This window comes from Arvicola amphibius, chromosome 10, assembly GCF_903992535.2.
Source record: "Arvicola amphibius chromosome 10, mArvAmp1.2, whole genome shotgun sequence".
NCBI lineage: Eukaryota > Metazoa > Chordata > Mammalia > Rodentia > Cricetidae > Arvicola > Arvicola amphibius.
The window spans coordinates 4,452,248-4,473,335 of NC_052056.1; the positions used below are offsets into that span (position 1 = coordinate 4,452,248).

Here is a 21,088-nt window from a genome sequence, read left to right on the forward strand (position 1 = left end):
GGAAGGGGAGACCAGAGAAGGGGTGCTGCCAGAACCTCACACTTCTCCTGTCCCCCAAATTCACGCTTTCCCCAAGGTCAGAACAGGGGCCAAGCAACCTGGAGAGATGCCTCTGGAGTCATCTGAGGGCACCAAGTCAGGTGAGTACTCAGAAACAAGTATCGGGGTGATTGGTGCTGAGTACTCCTTACCACACCTTTACGGCCCCGTCACTGGAGAAAGCCCAGGTTCTGCTAGTGAAGGGACATCCCATGCAGGACACAAGGTAGAGGCCACACTGAAGAAATGGCCTCCTCAACCACCACCCAGGCTGCTGAGAGGGCCCCGCAGGCAAAGGTGCCTGCTGCCAAGCTTGGAGACCTGAGATCAATTCTCAAGACCCACGCTGTCAAGAGAAGAGAACCGAATGCCAGATGTTCTCTAACCTCTGCATGTGCAGAGATCACGTGCACAGGGATCACATCACACACACACACACACACACACACACACACACACACACACACACACACACACACACAAATGTACAAAACCAGAGGAAGGGTAAATGCAATGATCATCCACGCATTCCACCCATAATCTTCCCGCATGCGTGTCTAGGTCTGGCCACCAGGGCCTTAAGCTAGTGAGAGAGCTCTCTGGCCTTGCCTGCTACAGGACCAAGCAGGATAGCCCTCAAAGCCTCCCAGCAGATTCAAGGGGCAGAGTGACCTCCAGTGGCCATTGGGAGCACTGCATGCTCCCACTTGAATTTCTCATTTGTGGGAAGGGGGCTGCTGCCATCTTTTCTCCTCGGGGTTATTAGCTCAGCACCCAAGTGTGTGAAGGGACCCAGTGCAGATCAGGTTTCCTAGTCTCAGAAGCTCCATTAAAAGGAGGAGTTAGCCAGGCGGTGGTGGCCAGCTCTCGAGAGGCAGAGGCAGTCGGATCTCTGAGTTCGAGGTCAGCCTGGTCTACAGAGCTAATTACAGGACAGCCAGGGCTATACAGAGAAACTCTCTCTCAAAAAAACAAAAAACAAACAAACAAAAAAAAGGCGTTAGCCTAGCACCACAGAGTCCCTGTGGAAAGGGATGTCAGAACAGGGTCAGCAGGCGGCTGGAGCAAAGACAGCACACACCTTTTCTATCGTGAATTAATTCATGGGTATTTATTCTGCTCTAACATCACCGTAAGCAGCCTCGGCATCTTGGGCCATGCCTCCAGCGCCCACGGTGCTGGGCCTCAAGCAGACTTGGACGCCTCATCCGTACCTAGGGTTTCAGCACCTTCTTCATGTTCCTGAAGTTTGAGCCTCTTTAGTTGGGGAGGCTCCTCCTGGGGCTCTTCAGGCATCTCTGAAACGTTAACAGACTTCAGGTTAGTAAGCACTGAGGGTGAGTCAGGTCAGAGGCAAGACGAGGGGCAATGGCTTGTGAGCTCCAGGATTGCCTCAACGAACAGAGCTACACCACTGGGTCTCAGCCAAGGAGACTGCGTGCAAGAGACAGGGCATGCCCGTGACAGCTGAAGATGTGACAGGGTAAGAGATGGCAACAGGTGGGGGCTGCAGAGATGGCTCAGCAGCTAAGAGCACTGGCTGTTCTCCCAGAGGACTGGGTTCAGCTCCCAGCACCCACACAGCAGCTCACAGCTGTCTCTACCTCCAGTTCCAGGGGATCTGAGACCCTCACATAGGCATACTAGCAAGCAAAACCCAAAGTACATTAAATAAATAAATCTTAGGGGGAAAAAGAGAAGTGACGTCAGGAATGTTATTAAGACCCCTACCCATCTGCCCCAGCCATCAGCCGGCACGCCCCAGAAGCTGCCACTGTTGAGTGCACAGGGCCATTTTACTCCTGGAAGGCAAACAGTCGCCTGTACCGCCAAAGGCCGGTCCCGGGAAGACACTGGCCGTCTCAGAGCCGACCTAAAATCAGGTGTTAACTTCCAAAAGAACACATCCTATCTGTGAAGTGTCTGCCAAAGCTGATACTTACCTGACGCCATCTCTTCCGTGGAGGAGGTGGCAGTTCCGCCGGTGGGTAGTGGATTTGGCGCAGCGTCTGCCTTTAACGGTGTTAGGTTTATCCGCCTTGATTGAAAAAAGTGGAAGAGTGAACTGCTCCTTAGTGTTTAGATATGAAGTCAAGTTTCCAAACCACCAAAGGAAACGCAGACTTTCCCACAGAGCACCTCCAGCGGGGCCTTCCATGCTGTCATGAGCTGCCATGCCCACTGAGGGCAATGCTCTTCTCACGGGAGGCTCTGCCATCACAGCTCATAGCCAACGGTCACACAACCAGGCACCCGCGTGTCAAAGGCTGAGTTCTGCCGGTGAGGAGTCTAGTCCACAGCTTATGGAATGTGAACCCCAAACACATGATCCCTTTCGAAATTCGGAGTTTTGCGCCCCAATAACTAGTGTTTTCTTTTTAGAGTTACAACTGCAGAGAACTCGGTAAATGGATGAGAAGAAATCAAGAGAAGCAATTTAACTCCAAAAATACCTCAAAGAACACTTTCCTGCACCTAAAAGGAATAGCATATTAAAAACTCATCTTGTGCCGGTGGTGGTGGTGGTGGCGGTGGCGCACGCCTTTAATCCCGGCACTTGGGAGGCAGAGGCAGGCAGATCTCTATGAGTTCAAGGCCAGCCTGGTTTACAGAGCAAGTTCCAGGATAGCCAGGGCTGTATGGTGAGACCCTGTTTCAAAATATCAAAAGAGAAAAGAAAAAAAGAAAATCTACCACATTGTGGGGCTGGAGAGACGGTTTAGCGATTAGGAGTGTCTGCCACTCTGCCAGAGGCCCCAAGCGCAGTTCCCAGCACTGTCAAAGGTGTCTAGGGGACCTGGCACCCTTTTCTAGCCTCCAAGGGCACCTGAGTGCACACTACATACACACACACACACGCACACACATACACACACACGCACACATGTGTGCACGTTTGTAAAATGCATTCTTATTCTATTGAAAATAGATTTTCAAAGAGTCAAACATTATATTTAAATTGTAACATGAATTTACTAATCGTCAGAGGAACATGGCAGGAGACCGGGAGGCAAGGAGTGGGAACCCAGCTTATCAGCCTATACCTCACTGAGCTCACCTAGAGAATAAGGAGGAGGACAGACAGGTGCCAGGGGATAACTGGGTATCAAAGATGAAGAAGGAAGGGAAACCCAGGCTGGCACTTCCTGGTGTAGAAGGATGTGGGCAGCAGCTGTTTGGAGACATTGGCATCGATGCAGCAAGCAGACAGCTGTGGGCAGGGCATCACGTGCGAGGCACCAGCCCACCAATGCCCCACAGGCAAGTAGCTGAGATAGGTACACAGCAGTGCTACTCAGCCATGAAAGAAGGAATCTGCCCATTTGTGTCACATGGATAAGCAAGCCCGGACGACAGGCTGAGTGGAAGACACGACCTTCCCTCAGATGAGGGATCAGAGGTTGCTCTCGTGGATTCTTCTTAGGGGCGGGGATGGGAGACTGAGACAGGGTCTTGTATGTACGCAAGCTGGTCTGGAACTTATGTAGTCCAAGATGCCCCAAATCATCTTAGCCTTAGCCTCCCGGGGGCTGGAGACGAGCACCTGGAGGCCCACGCCACCTGGACTGATCTCATAGAGACTGAAACTGTTAGGAGGTTGGGGTAAGAGGGATGAGAGACTCAGCAATTGACACAGTGTTACTGCTAGACAAGGAGTGAGTTCTGGTGCCCCAGTGTAGAGCAGAGGACACGATTAACAATGGGAAGTGTGTAAGAGCAGATTCTCAAAAGGCTAAGTCTTGTGGATGGAAATGCTAAATGACCTGATTTGACCCATACATGATGTACACGCATATCAAAATATCATAATGGGCTGGGTCCTGGTGGTGCATGCCTTTAATCCCAACATTAAGGAGGCAGAGGCAGGCAGATCTCTGTGAGTTTGAGGTCAGTCTGGTCTACAGAGCTAGTTCCAGGACAGCCAGGGCTACACTGAGAAACCCTGGCTGGAAAACACAAAACACAATGTCTCCCATGGGAACATATGGTATTCAAGCGCTAATCAAAATCCGATCCGGGGATGGGAATGCAGTTCACTTGGTCGGGTACTTACTTGCCTAACATGGACACAGCTCTGGGTTTAGTCCCCAGCAGTACATAAAACTAAATGACCCTAGAACTCAGGAAGACAGAAGAGGATTGCAGAAAGTTCCAGGCCAGCTCGGGCTCCATGAGACCTCGTTTCCATTTTAAATACATAAATACAAGACTTGCAGTTTACAGAGGAATATGGGCCTGCGGGGGTGTGGGTAAGCTTCTTGCAAAGGCCCACACAGAAGGTCCCTGGGCTGTGGCGGGATGACAGGGAGGTCCAGGGGTTGCTATCAGGCATCTGAGGGTGCCCTTGAAGGGGATACAGGGACTGGCTCCTTCTTCCCTGTCCTACCCTTCCAGCCTCTGTGAGATCGGCAGCTTCCTGTCCCCAACACACGCACCCCTATATCCTATACCGACGCAGGCCCAAAGCAAAGAGTCAATTAACTGTGGACTGCCGCCTCGGAAGCTGGGAGCCAAAGCAAGGCTCCCCTCCTTTGGGGATTTTTTCAGGCCTCTAGTCAGTGTGGGGAAGCCCCATGAGGCATCTGTGAGATCGGCAGCTTCCTGTCCCCAACACACGCACCCCTATATCCTATACCGACGCAGGCCCAAAGCAAAGAGTCAATTAACTGTGGACTGCCGCCTCGGAAGCTGGGAGCCAAAGCAAGGCTCCCCTCCTTTGGGGATTTTTTCAGGCCTCTAGTCAGTGTGGGGAAGCCCCATGAGGCAGCACTCCCTCGATTTCCTACACGACAGGAGGGGTCTGGTACCACTGAGCAGGGCTGAGCTGGAAAGAGGGCACTGGCTGTCACCTAAATGACCACCACCGGGGCCAGGGGTCACAAAACCAGGACAACAGAAGACACATTCAAATGGGCCTCAGCAAAACTTGAGTGTCACCAGGATGAGTAGGTATCTAGGGCTTCCCCAGGAAGCAGGAACTGCGATCCCTGAGGACAGAACGTGTTCTGGGAATACAACAGTAGACTCTGGAGACAAGGCACAGGAGACTCAGAGAAAAAGACCCAGGACTGGACGGCAGGCTGCCCAGCACACATCACGGGGGAGGCAGGGCGCCCAGCACACGTCACAGGTGACAGGTACCATAGGCATATTTGCTATGTGGGGCTCATTTCACGACACTTTCTTGTTTTGTCAAACGCTCTTACCGGGGAGTTGTCTTGCCCCACGACTGCAGTGTGTTCAGGGTGACCCTCCGGGGTTGGGGAGCTTTTGTGTTCTGACCAGCAGGCTGCAGGGTTTTCTCCTCAGAAGGCCGTGGCAAGGAGCTTTTGCCCGCAGGAGTGGCTCCAGCAGGAGGGGCTCCCACAGCAGGGGCCGAGGGACTGTCCTTGAAGGCAGAGGGAACTGGAGACTGCAGGGTAGGTGAGGGGGTGGTGCAGGGACTGCTGGCATCTTGGACTCTGTCGGTGGGGGTTCCTTCGGCCGATCTGGACCCTGGTGGAGATCCCTGGTGTGTCTGGCTCTTGGTTTTCTTGGCTGTATCAGGAGTTCTTACACTCAACACTGGCTTCTCTTTCAAAGGGACGCCAAGTTCACCCTTCTCAAAGGTCACGAACGAGCAATAACCGTCCGTGGAGGAAATGGCCAGGAAGGTCCCATCACTGGACCTGGGTTCCCAGAACAAGGAATAAGTCAGTTACTGACAGCCACGGATCGTGCTTCCATGACCAAGTAGGAAACAGAAGCTAACCACGAGATGTGTTTGTCTGAAGGCGACAGTCAGGGGAACAGCACAGAGTCTGAACAGGCTCTGCAGGCATGCAGCGTCCCTTCCCAACCCCATCTCAGTCTCCGAAGCCACCCTGATCTCTGTGCCCTCCTGTCTACTTCACTAGGATAAATGTGAGGTGACCCTTTTCTTTTCCCAACATAGAGAATAAATTTAGGGCTGGTGAGACAGCTCATCGGTAAAGGCTCTTGCTGTTCAAGCCTGGTGTCAGATCTCAATTCCAGGGGGCTACGTGATTCTACAAAGTCATCCTCTGACCTCTATATGTGAGCTGTGACACACACACACACACACACACACACACACAAACATTTTTATAAGGATTTAAAGAAAAATCAAGGGCCTACAAGAGGTAGTTCTTGCCTAGTGTGTTCCAGGCCCTGGTTCAGTACTAAGCTCGTGGGTAGACACTTCTCATCCCAGCACATGGGAAAAGGGAGCCGGAGGATCAGGATTTCACCGTCATCCTCAGGCACAGGGTAGAGTTGAGGCCACCCTAAGCTACGTGGCACTGGGGGGGGGGGGGAGGCAAGAAATAAGGGTGAGTGGCCAGCCTGGCCAGAGTACAGGGCGGGCCCAAGGCAATGGAGTCCACAGGGACCTAAGTCACCAGAGGAAGGATAGCGTCAAGTGATACCGCCTGGTGAGGTCCCCAGGGCTTCCCCTCAGCTCACTGGGATCTGACTGACCCCACAGGGCTGTGTGCGTGGCGTCAGAACTCACTGCTGGGCACGGACAAGGCTCAACAGGTCTGAGGGTTTGTGCACAAGTGTGATGATCTGAGTTCAGCTCCCTGGAGCCATGTGGAAGGAGAGAACAGGCTCCTGTAAGCTGTCCTCTGATGCTCACAGGCATGGGGACATGTATGTACACACACACACACACCAGGAACAGGCATGCTATAGACATGTATGTACACACGCACCAGGAACAGGCATGCTATAGACATGTATGTACACACACACACACACACAGAACAAAAATGGCTTCCATTTTAATAAAAGTTCCTTCATAGAAACTGGTGAACAAGACCAAACCGGAGCTCTGTAGAGACAAAACACTCCCTGCTCAGAGGCCCCTCTAGTGCAATAGAGGCCAGCCCCTCCTTCACGTCCTGTCTGTTAGCTACTCACCAGGAAATGTCACTCAGGGTATGGTAATGGATGTTCGTCACGTAGCCAAATGGGAAAGGCTGCTGCGTGTCATACAGCAGTACGGAGTCCTCGGAGGCCACAGCAAACACCATACGGTAGGGCAGGCTCACCAGCTCGGGGCTGGGCTCCTCTGACAGAGAGAGGACAAACTGATTGAAGCTACAAAAAGAGTTCCCAAAGGGGAGAGCCAGTCCTCCCCAAATTCCTTCCCCTGGGGAAGGAAATACTGTGTCACTGAAAGCTAGTTTACTGTAAGCCATACAAGCATTCAGTTCCTGGGCTGCCAAGATGGATCAGTGGGTAAAGGCAATTGCTACCCAGCCTGCCAATGTGAGTTCAATCCCCAAGACCTACACGGTGGAAGGAGAGAGCTGACCTCTGACCTGCACACACACACCGAGGCATGCAAGAACCACTTCCAACACACACACTTGAACAGAGTAATAAAATAAAAAAGAATTCAAGCTGGGCATTGGTGCTATAAACCTTCCATCCCAGCACTTGGGAGTCAGAGGCAGGGGGATCTCTGTGAATTTGAGGCCAGTCTCAAGTTCCAGGGCTGTTATATAGAGAAACCGTGTCTCAAAAACCAAAAAGAACAACAATTTGTTCCTTACATTTATATGAGAATGAATCAGAGGCCCAACCAGAAATTAGGGTTTCTGAGTGTCACGAACCTTCTAAGTATAGCTTTCTGTTAGGAAAACAACTTCATTTGGTGTTTAAAGTATTTACTTTAGTAAGTGATACTTTGTCTCTTTGGGGGGAGGCGTGGCAGGACCCTGTGTATGTGTGTACACGCATGATGCATGCGTGTGCATGTAAGCTTCACTCTAGCTCAGGCTGACCTATAATCCCCATACAGCCCAAGCAAACCTCAAACTCACAGCAACTGGGCCAGTCTCCCAAGCGTAGAGACGACAAGGTGTGAACTACCATGCCTGCTCTAGTCACGTTTTGAAAGCTCTATGGAGTTAACAGCATCATTTACACTACAGATATAAAAGTTTTTAAAGCTTCCACCCTGGAGGAAACAGGGACCAGAATACTTTCCCCACTATACCAGACCAGGTAAGTGGACAGCAGCCTTCAAGTCACAGGCCAGCAGTTGGTGAGGAACCGTGGCCCTGACAGTGGCACAAGCTCAGAGTCCACGGATGTGGGAGTCCTCTCTGTGTGCTGTGATAACCACTGGTGAGTAAAGAAACTGTCTTGGCCTGTTGGTAGGGCAGAACTTAGCTAGGCAGAGAAAACTAAACTGAATGCTGGAAGAAAGGAGGCAGAGTCAAGAAGCCATGGAGCCGCCAGAGGAGAGAGATGTGCTGAAACTTTGCTGCACAGATTAACGGAGATGGGTTAAATTAAGATATAAGAGTTAGCCAATAAGAAGCTGGTGCTAATGAGCCAAGCGGTGATTTAATTAATACAGTTTCTGTGTGGTTATTTCAGGGCTGAGTGGCCAGGAACTAACTAGCAGCCCCTTACTTCAGCCCACAGTCATCACCTCCACTGGCTGCCAGGCCAGCCCAGGGAGGCAGAGACCCCAGGCACAGCCTTGGTGACTCTCTGCCGAAAGGTTGGGCCTCAGAGCTCAGGAATCCTAGGCAGCCAGAAAGCTCTAAGTTAGCTCAGAGCTGACTGGAGTAGGCCAGCCGAGAAAGCTACCTGAGACTGAGGAAGAGTCTCAGAAATGGAACCATCCCCAGCAGGATATGCTTCCTATGGGCCCAGGGGAAAACCTCACAGTCGCTGAGCATCAGTTAGTGTGCAAAGTGTGTCATGAACCAAATGTTGCCTGGTCCTGCTTAACGAACCTTAAAAGCAACAGCCCAAAGGATCAAAACATTTCTAAGCAACATAACTTCATCCCTGATCAAACTTCAAGAATATTTCCAAGACCTGAAATACCCAGCATTGGTTAAGGTGGATACAATGTATGGAAAGAGAGTAAAACCTCAGACACAGGAAAGGAAGAGGAAGGACTGAGGCCAGAGCTCAACAGGCTTTAGCATGCAAAGCCCTGGGTTTAAGACTCAGGAACACCTAACTGGGTGCGGTGTGGTGATGTACTGGACAATGGGAGAAAAGGCACACTATGGGACACTGCACAGGAACATGCACATGTCCAACATGCTATGGTGGGGGGACATTCTCGATGTCTTCACAGCAAACATAAAAAGCTGAAGAGACGAGACACACCCCGATTTAAACATTACATTATACACACACCGAAACATCATAGGATGCCCCCAAAACACATCATTCTTGCATGTAAAATGAAAAAAATTAAAAATCTGAGCCAAACCTGCACAGCTTTCTCCACAAAAGACATCCACCAAGTACCCACTCCAGGGAGAACACACACACACACACACACACACACACACACACACACACACCCTACCACTGTGGTTCTGATGGTACCTGTTTCCGCTGCCGGCCTCAGTTCGAAGTAGACTGGACAGCAGCGGACAGCGAGAGTCGCCTTCCCAGGGCATGGAAGGTGGGCGATTGGCCTGCAAGGTAGACCGTAGGTTAGCAACAGGCACTGCGGCTCAGCAACCGGCTGAACCGAGACCTCTGGCTGCCTACCTTTTCAGATGTTTCCTGGAGAACACGTAGGTTGTGTTTGTCACATTCTCACCAGATTCCATACATCCGGCTGGAGAGCAGGGGAGGAAAGAGAGGGAGGGAGGGAGGGAGGGAGGGAGGGAGGGAGGGAGGGAGGGAGGGAGGGAGGGAGGAGCCAAGGTTACAAGGTTTCCCAGCAAAGGATCCCAAGCCTTCTAGTCTGGCATGCAAAACACTCTTCCCCTCAAGTAACAAACTGCCAATGCTTGTGTGACAGAAGCGAGCACAATGTTCCCTTTGGCTCATCCCAATCTGCTCCAGTTCCACCTGCCTGCCACCTCCCCCAAGGCCTGAGGTCTGGTGTGTGTGTGTGTGTCCGCCGCAAGCCCAGGGCAGAAAGAAGGTAGAGTCAGGAACATTCACTTGTAAAACCCTGTGCTTGAGAGCAGAGACAGATCTGCCAGTGGGTGGGCCCAGCTGCCAGCGCTCCACCCAAGTCCCCAGGTCTGTTCCCAGCCTTCAGACCTTGGCTGTCCATCTCTCCAAACCAGCCCTCAGGTTGTCCAGAGACCTAGCCCCTGCTGCAACCTGCAGCCTCCAGCAGAACCTAACTGTCACATGGTATAACACGTATATGCATGCCTGCATGCCGTCTGACAAGTGACCAACCATTCTAGAACTACGAGGGAGGACATTACTCTTGTTTTTTGCTTAGCCATTTCCTGGCCACCTTTCCACACTCCCCCACTGTGACAATGGCTCTCTCTCCTTGGGCACATGGTCAACGCTCATCACAGCTCAGGCTCAAACACTCCCGCAGGGGGGGTGTTTTCCGAGCCTCTGTTGTAAGAAACAGAATTACACTTTCCCTGCTTGCTCCTTCCTGTCAGTAACTCCTAAGTCAGCACGCAGGGTTCTTCTTTTTTTGGCTGCACCACAGTATTTACTAATAGTAAACTACTGTCCTCTGTTGAGAGATACCGATTTGGGGCTTTAGATTTTTTGGTTTGAGGGGGAAGAGTTGGTTGTTTTTATTTGCTTGGTTTTTGATTTGTTTGTTTGAGACCGGGTCTCACACATTCCAGGCTGGTCTTGAACACACTATACAGCCAAGGACGACCTTGAACTCCTGGTTCTCCACCTCCACCTTTCAACAACGAATGTTGAATTACAGTCAAGTGCTACCACATGTAGCTGACACACATGCCTAGAAACTCCTATGCATTTCCTTGCTAAGGAACTGTGCCTCAGATATGAGACAAAGGGATTGGATGGTGTTAACTGTTACCCTGGCGTGGTGTGTTAGAAACACACTAACAAGCCATGTTCCCAGCGCAGTACCCCACCCCCACCCTCGCAGCAGTCATGGGAACTGTTACTTCTTGCAATCTGAAGAGAATAGCAGGATGACACACAGCTCAGGCATTTGCCTGTTTCTGGGCGTCAGAACCAGTTCTTGGGTGCAATCAGTACCCTTCCTCCATCGCTCTACTTATTTACGGGGCTAAGGCTGCACCTCAGAGTCCCACACGTTAGGCTGGCATTTGACCAGAGTTACATCCAGTCCTCAGTTTCTCTTTAGCATTTTCTTTTGTGTTTTGTTTTCTTGCCCACCAAGAGGACCATTGTAGGATACATTGTATCAAAAGTGTCATATGGCACTTCCATCACATGGCCACTGCCATAGCCCGCCACACCTTTACTGTATGAAAGGTATACATACACTCAGAGCTAGCCTGGCCTGCACACCTATAACCTCAGCAATGGGGACACAGAGAGGGGGAGGATCAGAAATTCAAGATCATACTCAGCTACATAACAAGTTCAGGGCTAACCTGAGCTACACAAGACCATGACACAGAACAAAACAAAACAAGTTCTGGGCCAGAGATGCAGCTCAGTTGGTAGAATGCTCGCCTAGTATGCTTGAGGTCCTGGGTTCAATTCCCAGTACCGTTTAAACAGTGTGCTGGTGCATGCCTGTCATCCTGGCACCTAAGGGCGGAGGGAGGTGGAGTTCTAGGTCATCCCGATACACAGTGAATTCCAGGTCTGCTTGGGATGTGTGAAACAAACAAACAGAAATCAGGACAGATAGATGGGAATGTTGAAGCCCTAAAACTCTTCTAAGTATAATTCATCTTTGAGAAAACAGTGCTCCAAGCCTTTCAACCCCCGAGCTTTGCTGAGCATCAACATCTCATTATCCAAGGGCCAAGGTGACAGCATCTGAAGTTCCCAAAGGACGCAGTGTGCGGACAAGGCCCCAGTGCTCTGCCCACACCTGCCAGGGTGACAAGTGTCACACACGGGAACAGAGGTGTCCCCAGGCTGCCATCACACCCCTATGTCACACGAAGTCAGACACACCTGGAGTGAGAAGCAAAGACCCGTCTGGAGTGAAACTGAGTCTGCGGAAGAATGACTTCATGCTGTCATCATGAAACATCCGGAAACTCCGTGCCTGTGGACACAGAGCTCGAAGTCAGGCCAGCGCATCTCACCTAGGACGGGCCTGACGAGACCTGAAGACCCCAATCGGGAATAATTGTGCAGGAACACAGAACTAAGTCGTTTATGAGAACTGGTCAGTCAATAAGGCGGTGCAAGAGGGAGCCTCATTAGTTGGTTCACAGGTCTGCAAGGGTTAGGAGTCCCCAGATCTCAAAGTACTGTTGAAAGGGAATGGTGAAATGGTTTATGCTGGGCTGGCAACGCCGTCCGGGGTAAATAGCACTTGTTGCCTGATGTGGGATTCCCCTCTGTATGCTGTGATTAAATGGGTTAAATCACCATTAATGAATAAAGAAACTGCTTTGGACCTATAGCAGGGAAGAACTTAGCTAGGTGGGGAAAACTAAACTGAATGCTGGGAGGAAGAAGGCAGAGCAAGAGAAGCCATGTAGCTCCACCGGAGACAGATGCCAAAACTTTGCTGGTAAGCCATTGCCACGTGGTGATGCACAGATTAATGGAGATGGTTTAAATTAATATTTAAGAGTTAGTCAATAAGAAGCTAGAGCTAATGGGTCAAGCCGTGATTTAATTAATACAGTTTCTGTGAGATTATTTCGGGGCTGAGCAGCTGGGAACCAACAAGCAGCCTCCTCCTACAGTTGCCAAGCCTGTTGACCGGAGTTCCATCCCCAGGATCCACACAGGGGACCCAGAGAACTGCCTCCTGACCTTCATAAGCACACTGGCGTGTGCACGCACACAAATAAAATTATAATAAAAAGCACTTCCTACCTCTCCTTCGGGTCCCAGCATCTTTGAAATGTTGAAAGCCACACGCTTCTTCTGAGTGCTATAGACCCGCAGCACCCTGCAGAAAGAGAAGCCCGAGTGTCACTCTGGCATAGGAACCATGTACATGTATACACGTATGACTAGTGAGATTTGTCTCGTGCTGACGGTCTTGTTGGCAGAGCTTTCTAGTGTAAGGGATGCCAGATACGATAACTTGCACCTGTGATTCCAGTACATGGTAGGCTGAGGCAGGAGGATCACCATGAGTTGAAAGCCAGCCTTGGCTATAGAGTGAGACACTAGAAGCTAAGGCAGGAGCATCATCATGCGTTCAAAGCAGGCCTTGGTTATAGAGTGAGACACTGGAAGGCTGAGGCAGGAGGATCACCATGAGTTCAAAGCCAGTCTTGGCTATAGACTGAGACACCGGAAGCTGAGGCAGGAGGATCACCATGAGTTCAAAGCCAGTCTTGGTTAAAGAGTGAGACACTGGAAGCTGAGGCAGAAGGATCACCATGAGTTCAAAGCCAGTCTTGGTTATAGAGTGAGACACTGGAAGCTGAGGCAGGAAGATCAGTAAGACATGGTTGTGCTCCCCTCACCCCTAAAGAGTTAGGATGAAAATGCCAGCAAATGAATCTTGCTCCCAAGTCACACTGTTCCCACTAACCAAAGTGGTCTCTCTCAAGTGACTCAAGAAGACATCAGAAAATGCATGGTATTCAGAACACGACAGTGTACAATTAAAAAAACAAACAAACAAACAAAAAACTCTATTGGTTGCATATTGTTCCTATTTCAGGGACATATTAAATTCAATTTTTAAGTTAAAAGTAGTTGAGGGATGGGGATGAAGCTCTGTTACCCGAGTGCTTGCCTAGCGTGCCTGATGCGTGTTTGGCCCCAACACTGCATAACCCAGGGCCTGGCGGAGCAGCTGAAATCCTAGCACTCGGGAGGTGGAGGCAAGAAGATGCGAAGTTCAGAGACAGCCTTGGCTATGGAGAAAGTTTGAGGCCAGCCTGGGCTACGTGAAACATTGTCTCAAAAAAACCAATAAAGGGCTAGAGAGAGGGCTCGGTGACAAACAGCATGCTCCGCTCTGGTAGAGGACCCCAGTTTGTGCCCAGCACTGACCACCCACAACTGTGTGTAACCCTAGTTTCAGGGGATCCAGTGTCCTCTTCTGGTCTCTGAGAGCAACAGGCACACACGGTGCACAGACACACATGCAGGCAAACACACAAGCTCCTTCTATGCTAATTCATCCATCCACTAAAGAGTAACTGGTGCCAGTTCTGCATAAGGCACCCGGCCTATCATTCCTGTCTTGTTGGAATAAGCAAATCAAGAACAAAAGAACCCAAACCAGACTATCAAAGCTCTTCCTGAGGCTGTGATAGAGGATTTACAAAAACTTCCATTACTTACACACCTGTCGCAACTCAGGGTCGCAATATATTGACCCAAAGGGTCCCAGGTAACTCCTTGTACGTAACTTTTATGTTCGTTGAAAATGGAAATCTTCTGCCCTATGAAGAAGCACACAAAAGCATTATCAAGACCACCCTGGCCACGCTGCATGAACTCAGACTTCCACACTATGGCCTCGTTCCAGCCTGCCTTTCTACAGCAGTCCTGGAGAGACCGTGTTCCCCAAGATCACTCCACACAACCCCGCCAGAGGACCTGAGTTTAGTTCTCTGGGTTGGGTAAGAAGGGAGGGACGGGGACGAGAGAACCCCTTACCCTGTCACAGCTGAGCTTAGCACGGGTGGTGGTAACTGGGAACAGCTGATGGAAGGACAGGAGTCAGGAAGAAGAGGAGGAGGAAGAGAAGTCACGGTACAGTGAGAGGACTTCGTATGTGAGGAACAAGCCGGGAAGACCGACAGGTGGGAGATGATCTGGGTTTCAAAGAGGAAGCTGGGGGCTGGAGAGATGGCTCAGGGGTTAAGAGACTGACTCTTCTTCCAGAGGTCCTGAGTTCAAGTCACAGCAACCCATTCATCTATAATGAAATCTGGTGTCCTCTTCATGCATGCAGAATACTGTATACGTAATAAATAATCTTTTAAAAAAAGTAGATCAAAGAGGAAGCTGCAACCACTTGGGAAGGAGGGCAGGGGCATCCAGGGTCCAAGACCTTGGGTACGAACAGTTTCAAGACACTCTGGCTACCTGAGACCCTGTCTCAAGAAGCTCAAACCAACCAATAAGCTGAAGTTTAGAAAATATGACAGAAGAGTCACAGTTAGGTCACAGACACACAAGGGTGAAATGGCTGTACCGGAAAGGCTAGCATGGGCACTCAGTGGGTAAGACATTGGCAGAGTTTTCCTGATGAAAGGAGAACGGTTAGCAAGCTTTCACAACCGACTAGCTCCCAAATCCAGCCTACACAGACTAGTATACTTCAAACTATGCAATAGTCAGTAATTTAAATTACCATTCAAAGGTTTTAATCATTTGAAAGCAAACAAAAAGCAAGCACAATCCATGAAGGGGGTGGGAAAGAAAACCTCCCCCAAAAGTGGTCTACCCTTCATTTCCCAACTTTTTCACCCCCTCCCCTTCCTCTCACCCACTCCTGCCACCTAGCTTCCACAGCCACCACCCACCAACACTGCTAACCCAGTGCCCGTGACCCACACAGCACGGGATGTGCGTCAGCCTAATTCTTTTATCTTTTTCTCTCTTTTTGAGACAGGGTTTCTCTGTGTAGCCCTGGCTGTCCTGGATCTAATAGACCAGGCTGGCCTCAAACTCAGAGATCCACCTGCCTCTGCCTCCTGAGTGCTGGGATTAAAGGAGTGGGCCACCACCACCAGGCTGCTTCAGCCGAATCTCAATGTGCTGTCCTCCCTACTCCATAGGAGAGCATCTCTCTCCCTGAAAGTCTTTCTAGGAAGTTGGCTGGGGTTAAGGCAGTTGGGGATTGAGAAGAGCACTCCAGAAGGTCTGAGTGGATTGCAAGTCTGCTGGTCAAGAGAAGACTATGAGGCCAGGCCTGGCAAGTGTAAGGGTTTGAGAAACAGACCCGAGGTCAGGGCTGGGAAACTTAAAGGTGGAACACAACACAGAGCCCAGGCTGGGATTTGTCTCCAAAGGTAAAATGGAACAAAGACGGTCAAAGGGACAGACTCTGCAGGTTTGAGATCACACTGGAAGGCAAGCAAGACAGAAAACAGCCAGCCAGAGGGAGCATGGAGGTTGGAATGAGAACGGCCCTGTAGCTCATTTGAACGCTTGGCCCCCAGTTGGTGGAACTGTTTGGGAAGGATTGGGAGGTGTGGCCTTGTTGAAGAAGGTGTGTCACTAGGGGTGTATTTTGAGGTTTTAAAAGCCTGTGCCATTTCCAGTTAGCTGGCTCTCCCTCCCAGCCTCACAGCTGTGGAATAAGGCGTAAGCTCTCCAGTGTGGCTCCAGCGCCATATCTGACTGCCTGCCGTACTCCCCAGCATGAGGGCAGGGACTCTCACCCTCCAAAACCATGAGCACCAAATTAAACACTTCCTTTTGTAAGTTGCTTTGGTCATGGTTCCTTATCACAGAAACAGAACAGTAACCAAGAGAGGGGGATAACAAACCAGAAACAGAGGACTCTGGGACCTGAGTCTCCTGGGTGGGGGTGGGGTGAGGTGTTAGGGGCGGGGTGGGGGGGGCGTGCAGAGCTCTCCAGTAAAGGCTTTGGTGAAGGGAAGGAGGTGAGAGAGGGACACGCTGCTGAGCGTGGCGCTGACTGAATGAAATTATGAGATCTCGGATGAGGACCTGATTCAGCCTCTTCCATAGCCGCTCCCCGCCGGCACCCCCAACCTAGCCTTTCCCCTCCTCCTAACAGCTAATGTCTACCACTTGGTCTGGAGCCTGGCAGGTCGGAGCACCGACTGCTCTTGTACAGGAACCACCACACAGGTAGTGCCCGCCCACAACTCTTTCTCCAGGGATCAGGCAACCATGGACTCCGTGACACTGCGTGCATGTGCACATACACCTAATTTAATACAAATAACTATATCACTCACCTTTGTTGACATCCCATATGATAACCGTGTTATCCACAGAGGCGGAGGCCATCAAATTCCCATCAGTGGCCCAGCAAATATCATACACATCTTCTAAGTGGCCCCTGGAGCCCAAAGACAGAAGAAATAAGATTATAACTGCAAAAGAGAAAAGCTATCAAAAAGTTCATACATTCAAATGAGATTCTAGAAATTCTCAGCAGACTTCTGTCAGCCCTGGCTATAAGCAGTGTTCTCAAGGTTATGTATCTAAAATAAGACAAAGGGCCTTGCAGGCCCACATAGATAATCCCAGCACTGGGAACTTGGGCAACAGGATGGAATTCAAGGCTAGCCTGAGCTACACAGCTAGGCTGCCTGGCTCAAAAACAAAGGAGAGGGCAAAATTCTATTTTCACCAAAGAAAATTTCATAATAGAAAGAAAAATCTATTTTTTTTTCTGTTTTCATGCTTTATTATCTTATGAAGTAGGCAAAAAGTTTTAAGTTAGGCACACAAAACTTTTTTGTTTGGTTTTGTTTTTTTCTGAGGCAGGGTCTCTCTGTGTTGCCCTGGCTGTCCTGAAACTCACTCTGTAGAACAGGCTGGCCTTGAACCCAGAGATCTGTCCGCGTCTGTGTAAAGGCCTGTGCTGTGCCACCGCTGCCCGGCAGGCACACAAACTACTCGAGTACTCAGGCTGTAAAGAAGATTCACCCAGCTGGAGCTTAGGCACACGTGCTGCTCTCCGGAGAAATCAAATTTGGTTCTCAGCACCGAGAAGGACCACAGTGTCCCCTGTAACTACAGTTCCAAGGGATCTGACACCCCCTCTGACCTCTGCAGGTAACCCACACACAACGGCACACACTCTCGCTCACACACATACATAATCATGAATAGTAATACAAAGATAGCTCGCACAGCCCTCCCCTTTACCTCAGGGTTTTTACCACGGTCCAGTTCTCCTTATTCAGCTGAGCCTCGTCCTCCTCCTGAAAGGCACTCGGCTCTGGCTCCTTGCTATCATTCATCTTCCACAACAGAATGACGGCATCTGTGGAAGGATCAGTTCAGCGTGAAGCAGCTTTCCCACGCCCTCCTCACCTCTGGAGTTTTAGGGTGTTGTGTAAGTTGTATGTCGCTCAATGGCCACTCTAGCCCTGAAGAGTCATTCACTTCTAAGACAATGGACAGACTCTATGATGGTATGTCTATGCTTGTAATCCAACCTCAGGGAGTCTAAGTCAGGAGGATCAGACATTCAAGGCTAGCCTTGGCTACATGGTGAGTTCAAAGCTAGCCTGGGCTACAGGAGACCCTATCTTAGAAAAACACAAGGAATTTGAACAGGACAAGTAAATTTGTCTTCTTCCCTGAAACAAAAATGAAAACAATTCATAATAGAGCCAATCTAGGCTCCTCGTACATATAGGCTCCCTGGGCCAGCAAAATACCACTGCAGAGTAGCTGACTGCATGGAGAAACCGGACAAACGACTTAGAGACAGCTGCATACCCATCTCATGGGGCCCCGTGAGGACAGAATGGGGGGAATCCACATAAAGTCCTTACAACATGGTGGCCTGGACATGGTAAGCCACCTATTCATGCCATTACGGACAGATCAGAAACCTTAGATTGACACGAGCAATGGTCTGAACCTGGCGATTTCTCCCAGGCTCACCATATAAACCACCACGCACGCATGCGTTCTTTCCCACGTGTCCAGGAAGAAGAGCGAGTGAGCGAGCGGAAATACAGAAGGGAAGAGCGCACTCAAAGCCACCTGGGATCCGAGCTTACAAACCCATCATGGAGCCTGCTGGAGAGGGAGTGAGCCTGGAAAGATCGACGCTCTCCACAGTGTGACTAGAGGGAGGGGTGGTCTTCGAGGCCGCGGGACTCTGGGGAGGGGGGAGATGTCCAGGGCCAATTCGCAGGACACAGTGCGAGCCTCAGTGCTGTTCCACATCCCACTTGCCTACTACCGTGTGCGTGCACGTACATCTCTGCGTGTACACGGACACGCGCACGCCCATTCTGGGCATTCTGGCACACACAACTCAATCATTACTCTTTGTGCAAACAGAAACTCCGACTTGTTTTACTTTACGCTGTCCTCTAAAGTATGCAATGTATGGTATAAAGATCTCTGTGTTTTCTTCTCATGGTAACACAGTCAGACAACACAAATCAGTCCACCCCAAACAGGCAGAAATTATGGGAGGGCTACACAAAGGTGCAGGGCCCATGCCAATCACCAGAGATAGGCCCACCCAGCACCACTCTGGACAATGACACAGTGTGCCGACTTTCTCTACCACACCCAACCAGCCTGCGGGGGGACAAATGGGGGAAAAAAAAAGAAGCCATTCTCAGACATATCTTCTCGAGTTCAATGCTAAGTCTGCCATCTTCACACCTGATACACTCCAAAAACGGTACTTATCCAACGATGGGAAAGGCATACAGAGAGGGTCAATGGCATCCCAAATAGAAGACACAACCAGCTCAGATCTCACTATTTGACTTTCTTTCGTTGACTTTCTTGCTTTCAAGCTGGCCCTTTAATCCTCAGTCGTCCCGTCTCAGTCTCCAAGGAGCTGTGGTTGCAGGCCCATGTCACCCCAGCTCAAATGTCACTATTAGACAGGAGAGCTTAAGTATCAGGCTGACGGACTGTTAAAATACAATACTTACCATCGCCTCCGGATGCTAAGATCTCCCCAGTCGGTGAAAACCGTACAACATTGACAGCTTTGGTGTGCCGAGCGAGATTGGAGAGAAATTCCACAATGGCTTTCCCATCTGGCCCCTTCTCCACCTTCCAGACCTGTTGACAGCAAAATATTCACGAGAGAAAGACACCAGCCATTATCTAGCTCCCTCTCACTAGACAGCTATCTGTTTTCTGGCAGAAAATGCAACTTTCCTTTTGAAACTTTGCAAATTGAAGGAAGTGTTCTAATAAACGTAAACTAGCAGTCCCTGAAGCTGCCATCTTCCCTGCCAGCTCTTTCTAGCACCAGAGGTCTTGGTATTCCAAGACACTGGGGACCAACTAGTAACAAAGTAGACAAAGTTAGTTAAGAAAGTCAATCTCTCCAGCCTTCCTTGCTTACACCAGGCCTGAGAATTTAGCATTCTGGGCTAGATGGTTTCAGTTTCAAATAAAGGAATGATAACTTGGACTCCACATGGGACTATCCTGTGTCCTCCCACCTGCCCATTTACCCTGACGGCGGTGTCCACTCCCGCGGACGCCAATCTGTGGATCCTGCAGGCTGCCGCATGCTGGAAGTCCAGGCTGTACACTGGCTCCTTGTTGTGCCAGGCGATTTCACACGTGATCACTTTCATCCTCCTGAGTCTCCGCCGGGCAAAGGGAGGCTGGAAACGTTAGCAAAGAGTTAAAACAACGACCCTGGAACAGCAAGGGCGAGCCAGGTAAACTGCACTGCAACGCCAGCTGAGACAAGCCTGATGACGGACATCTGCAAACTTCAGCTAAACCACTCACACAGGCTCCCACTACTTTACCGGTAGTTCCGGAAAAGAAAGAAATCAAACGCCCGAGCCGGAGGTGAGGCGGGGGGCTGCAGCACATCCCACCGAGGTGTGGTCATGGGACCGGTACCCGGGTACAAGCCGTTCCCCCTGGGCAGCGGCCTCCCGGGAAAGGGACTTGTTGGGAGGGGCGCGGGTTGGGGCCTGGAGGGAGGCGCGCAGGTCCGGGTCCGGGTCCCAGTCGGGACGGCGGTCTGGAAAGGACCGGTCTCCGCCTGAGCCAGCGCCGCAATCCCGCCCCGCGGCCCTGAGAGCAGCTGCAGCCCGACCCGGTTCTGAGGCGCGGAAAACCCTGGATCAGCAAGGAACCTACCTGCAGGGACGCGGTCCGCAAGGAGCCGCCACCGCCCGCTGCTTCCCGCGCGCCGCAGACCACGCCTCGCGGAGGGCGTGGCCCCGGACGCTCCTCCCCTTGGTGGGCGGGGCTGTCTCAAGGCAAAGGCTCTTGAAGGGCGGGAGTCCTAGAACGTCCCTCCTCCCAGTGGGCGGGGCCGCCGCGACTCCGCACTTCCGGTGGGCAGGGCTATGGACGCCCCTCCTTCCCGTGGGCGGGACTGCCAAGGCCCGTGGCTCTCGCGGGGCAGGATCCGGAATCTGTCCCCGCGCCTCTGGAGGTGCCACCCCGACAGTTCTGCGGTGTTTTTCTAGGCGTCCAGCTTAGCCGACCCGGGTCGGCCTGCGGGGAATTTGCAGTCTGAAAGATAAAC

General features: G+C 51.0%; 1 protein-coding gene across 1 annotated transcript; it reads right to left on the minus strand.

Moving 5' to 3' along the window:
* Positions 1 to 1,224: 1,224 nt before the first annotated feature.
* Chaf1b (chromatin assembly factor 1 subunit B) lies at positions 1,225 to 20,729 on the minus strand. The gene is made up of 14 exons (XM_038346367.1): positions 20,695 to 20,729; positions 20,049 to 20,204; positions 19,515 to 19,647; positions 17,752 to 17,869; positions 16,833 to 16,936; positions 14,240 to 14,336; positions 12,805 to 12,880; positions 11,926 to 12,019; positions 9,577 to 9,646; positions 9,409 to 9,500; positions 6,964 to 7,114; positions 5,247 to 5,708; positions 1,983 to 2,077; positions 1,225 to 1,337 (listed from the first exon to the last, which is right to left on the minus strand). The coding sequence occupies exons 2-14, from the start codon at positions 20,172 to 20,174 to the stop codon at positions 1,225 to 1,227; spliced, it is 1,731 nt and encodes a 576-aa protein (XP_038202295.1). The 5' UTR covers positions 20,175 to 20,204; positions 20,695 to 20,729.
* Positions 20,730 to 21,088: the final 359 nt, after the last annotated feature.

Coding starts and splice junctions, on each gene's coding strand:
- Chaf1b (XM_038346367.1), bottom strand. CDS start 20,174: ATGAAAGTGATCACGTGTGAAATCGCCTGGCACAACAAGGAGCCAGTG. Junction 12,020..12,804: donor TGCTGGGACCCGAAGGAGAG/GTAGGAAGTGCT, acceptor CTGTGTCCACAG/GCACGGAGTTTCCGGATGTT. Junction 5,709..6,963: donor ACCCTGAGTGACATTTCCTG/GTGAGTAGCTAA, acceptor CTGGGAACCCAG/GTCCAGTGATGGGACCTTCC.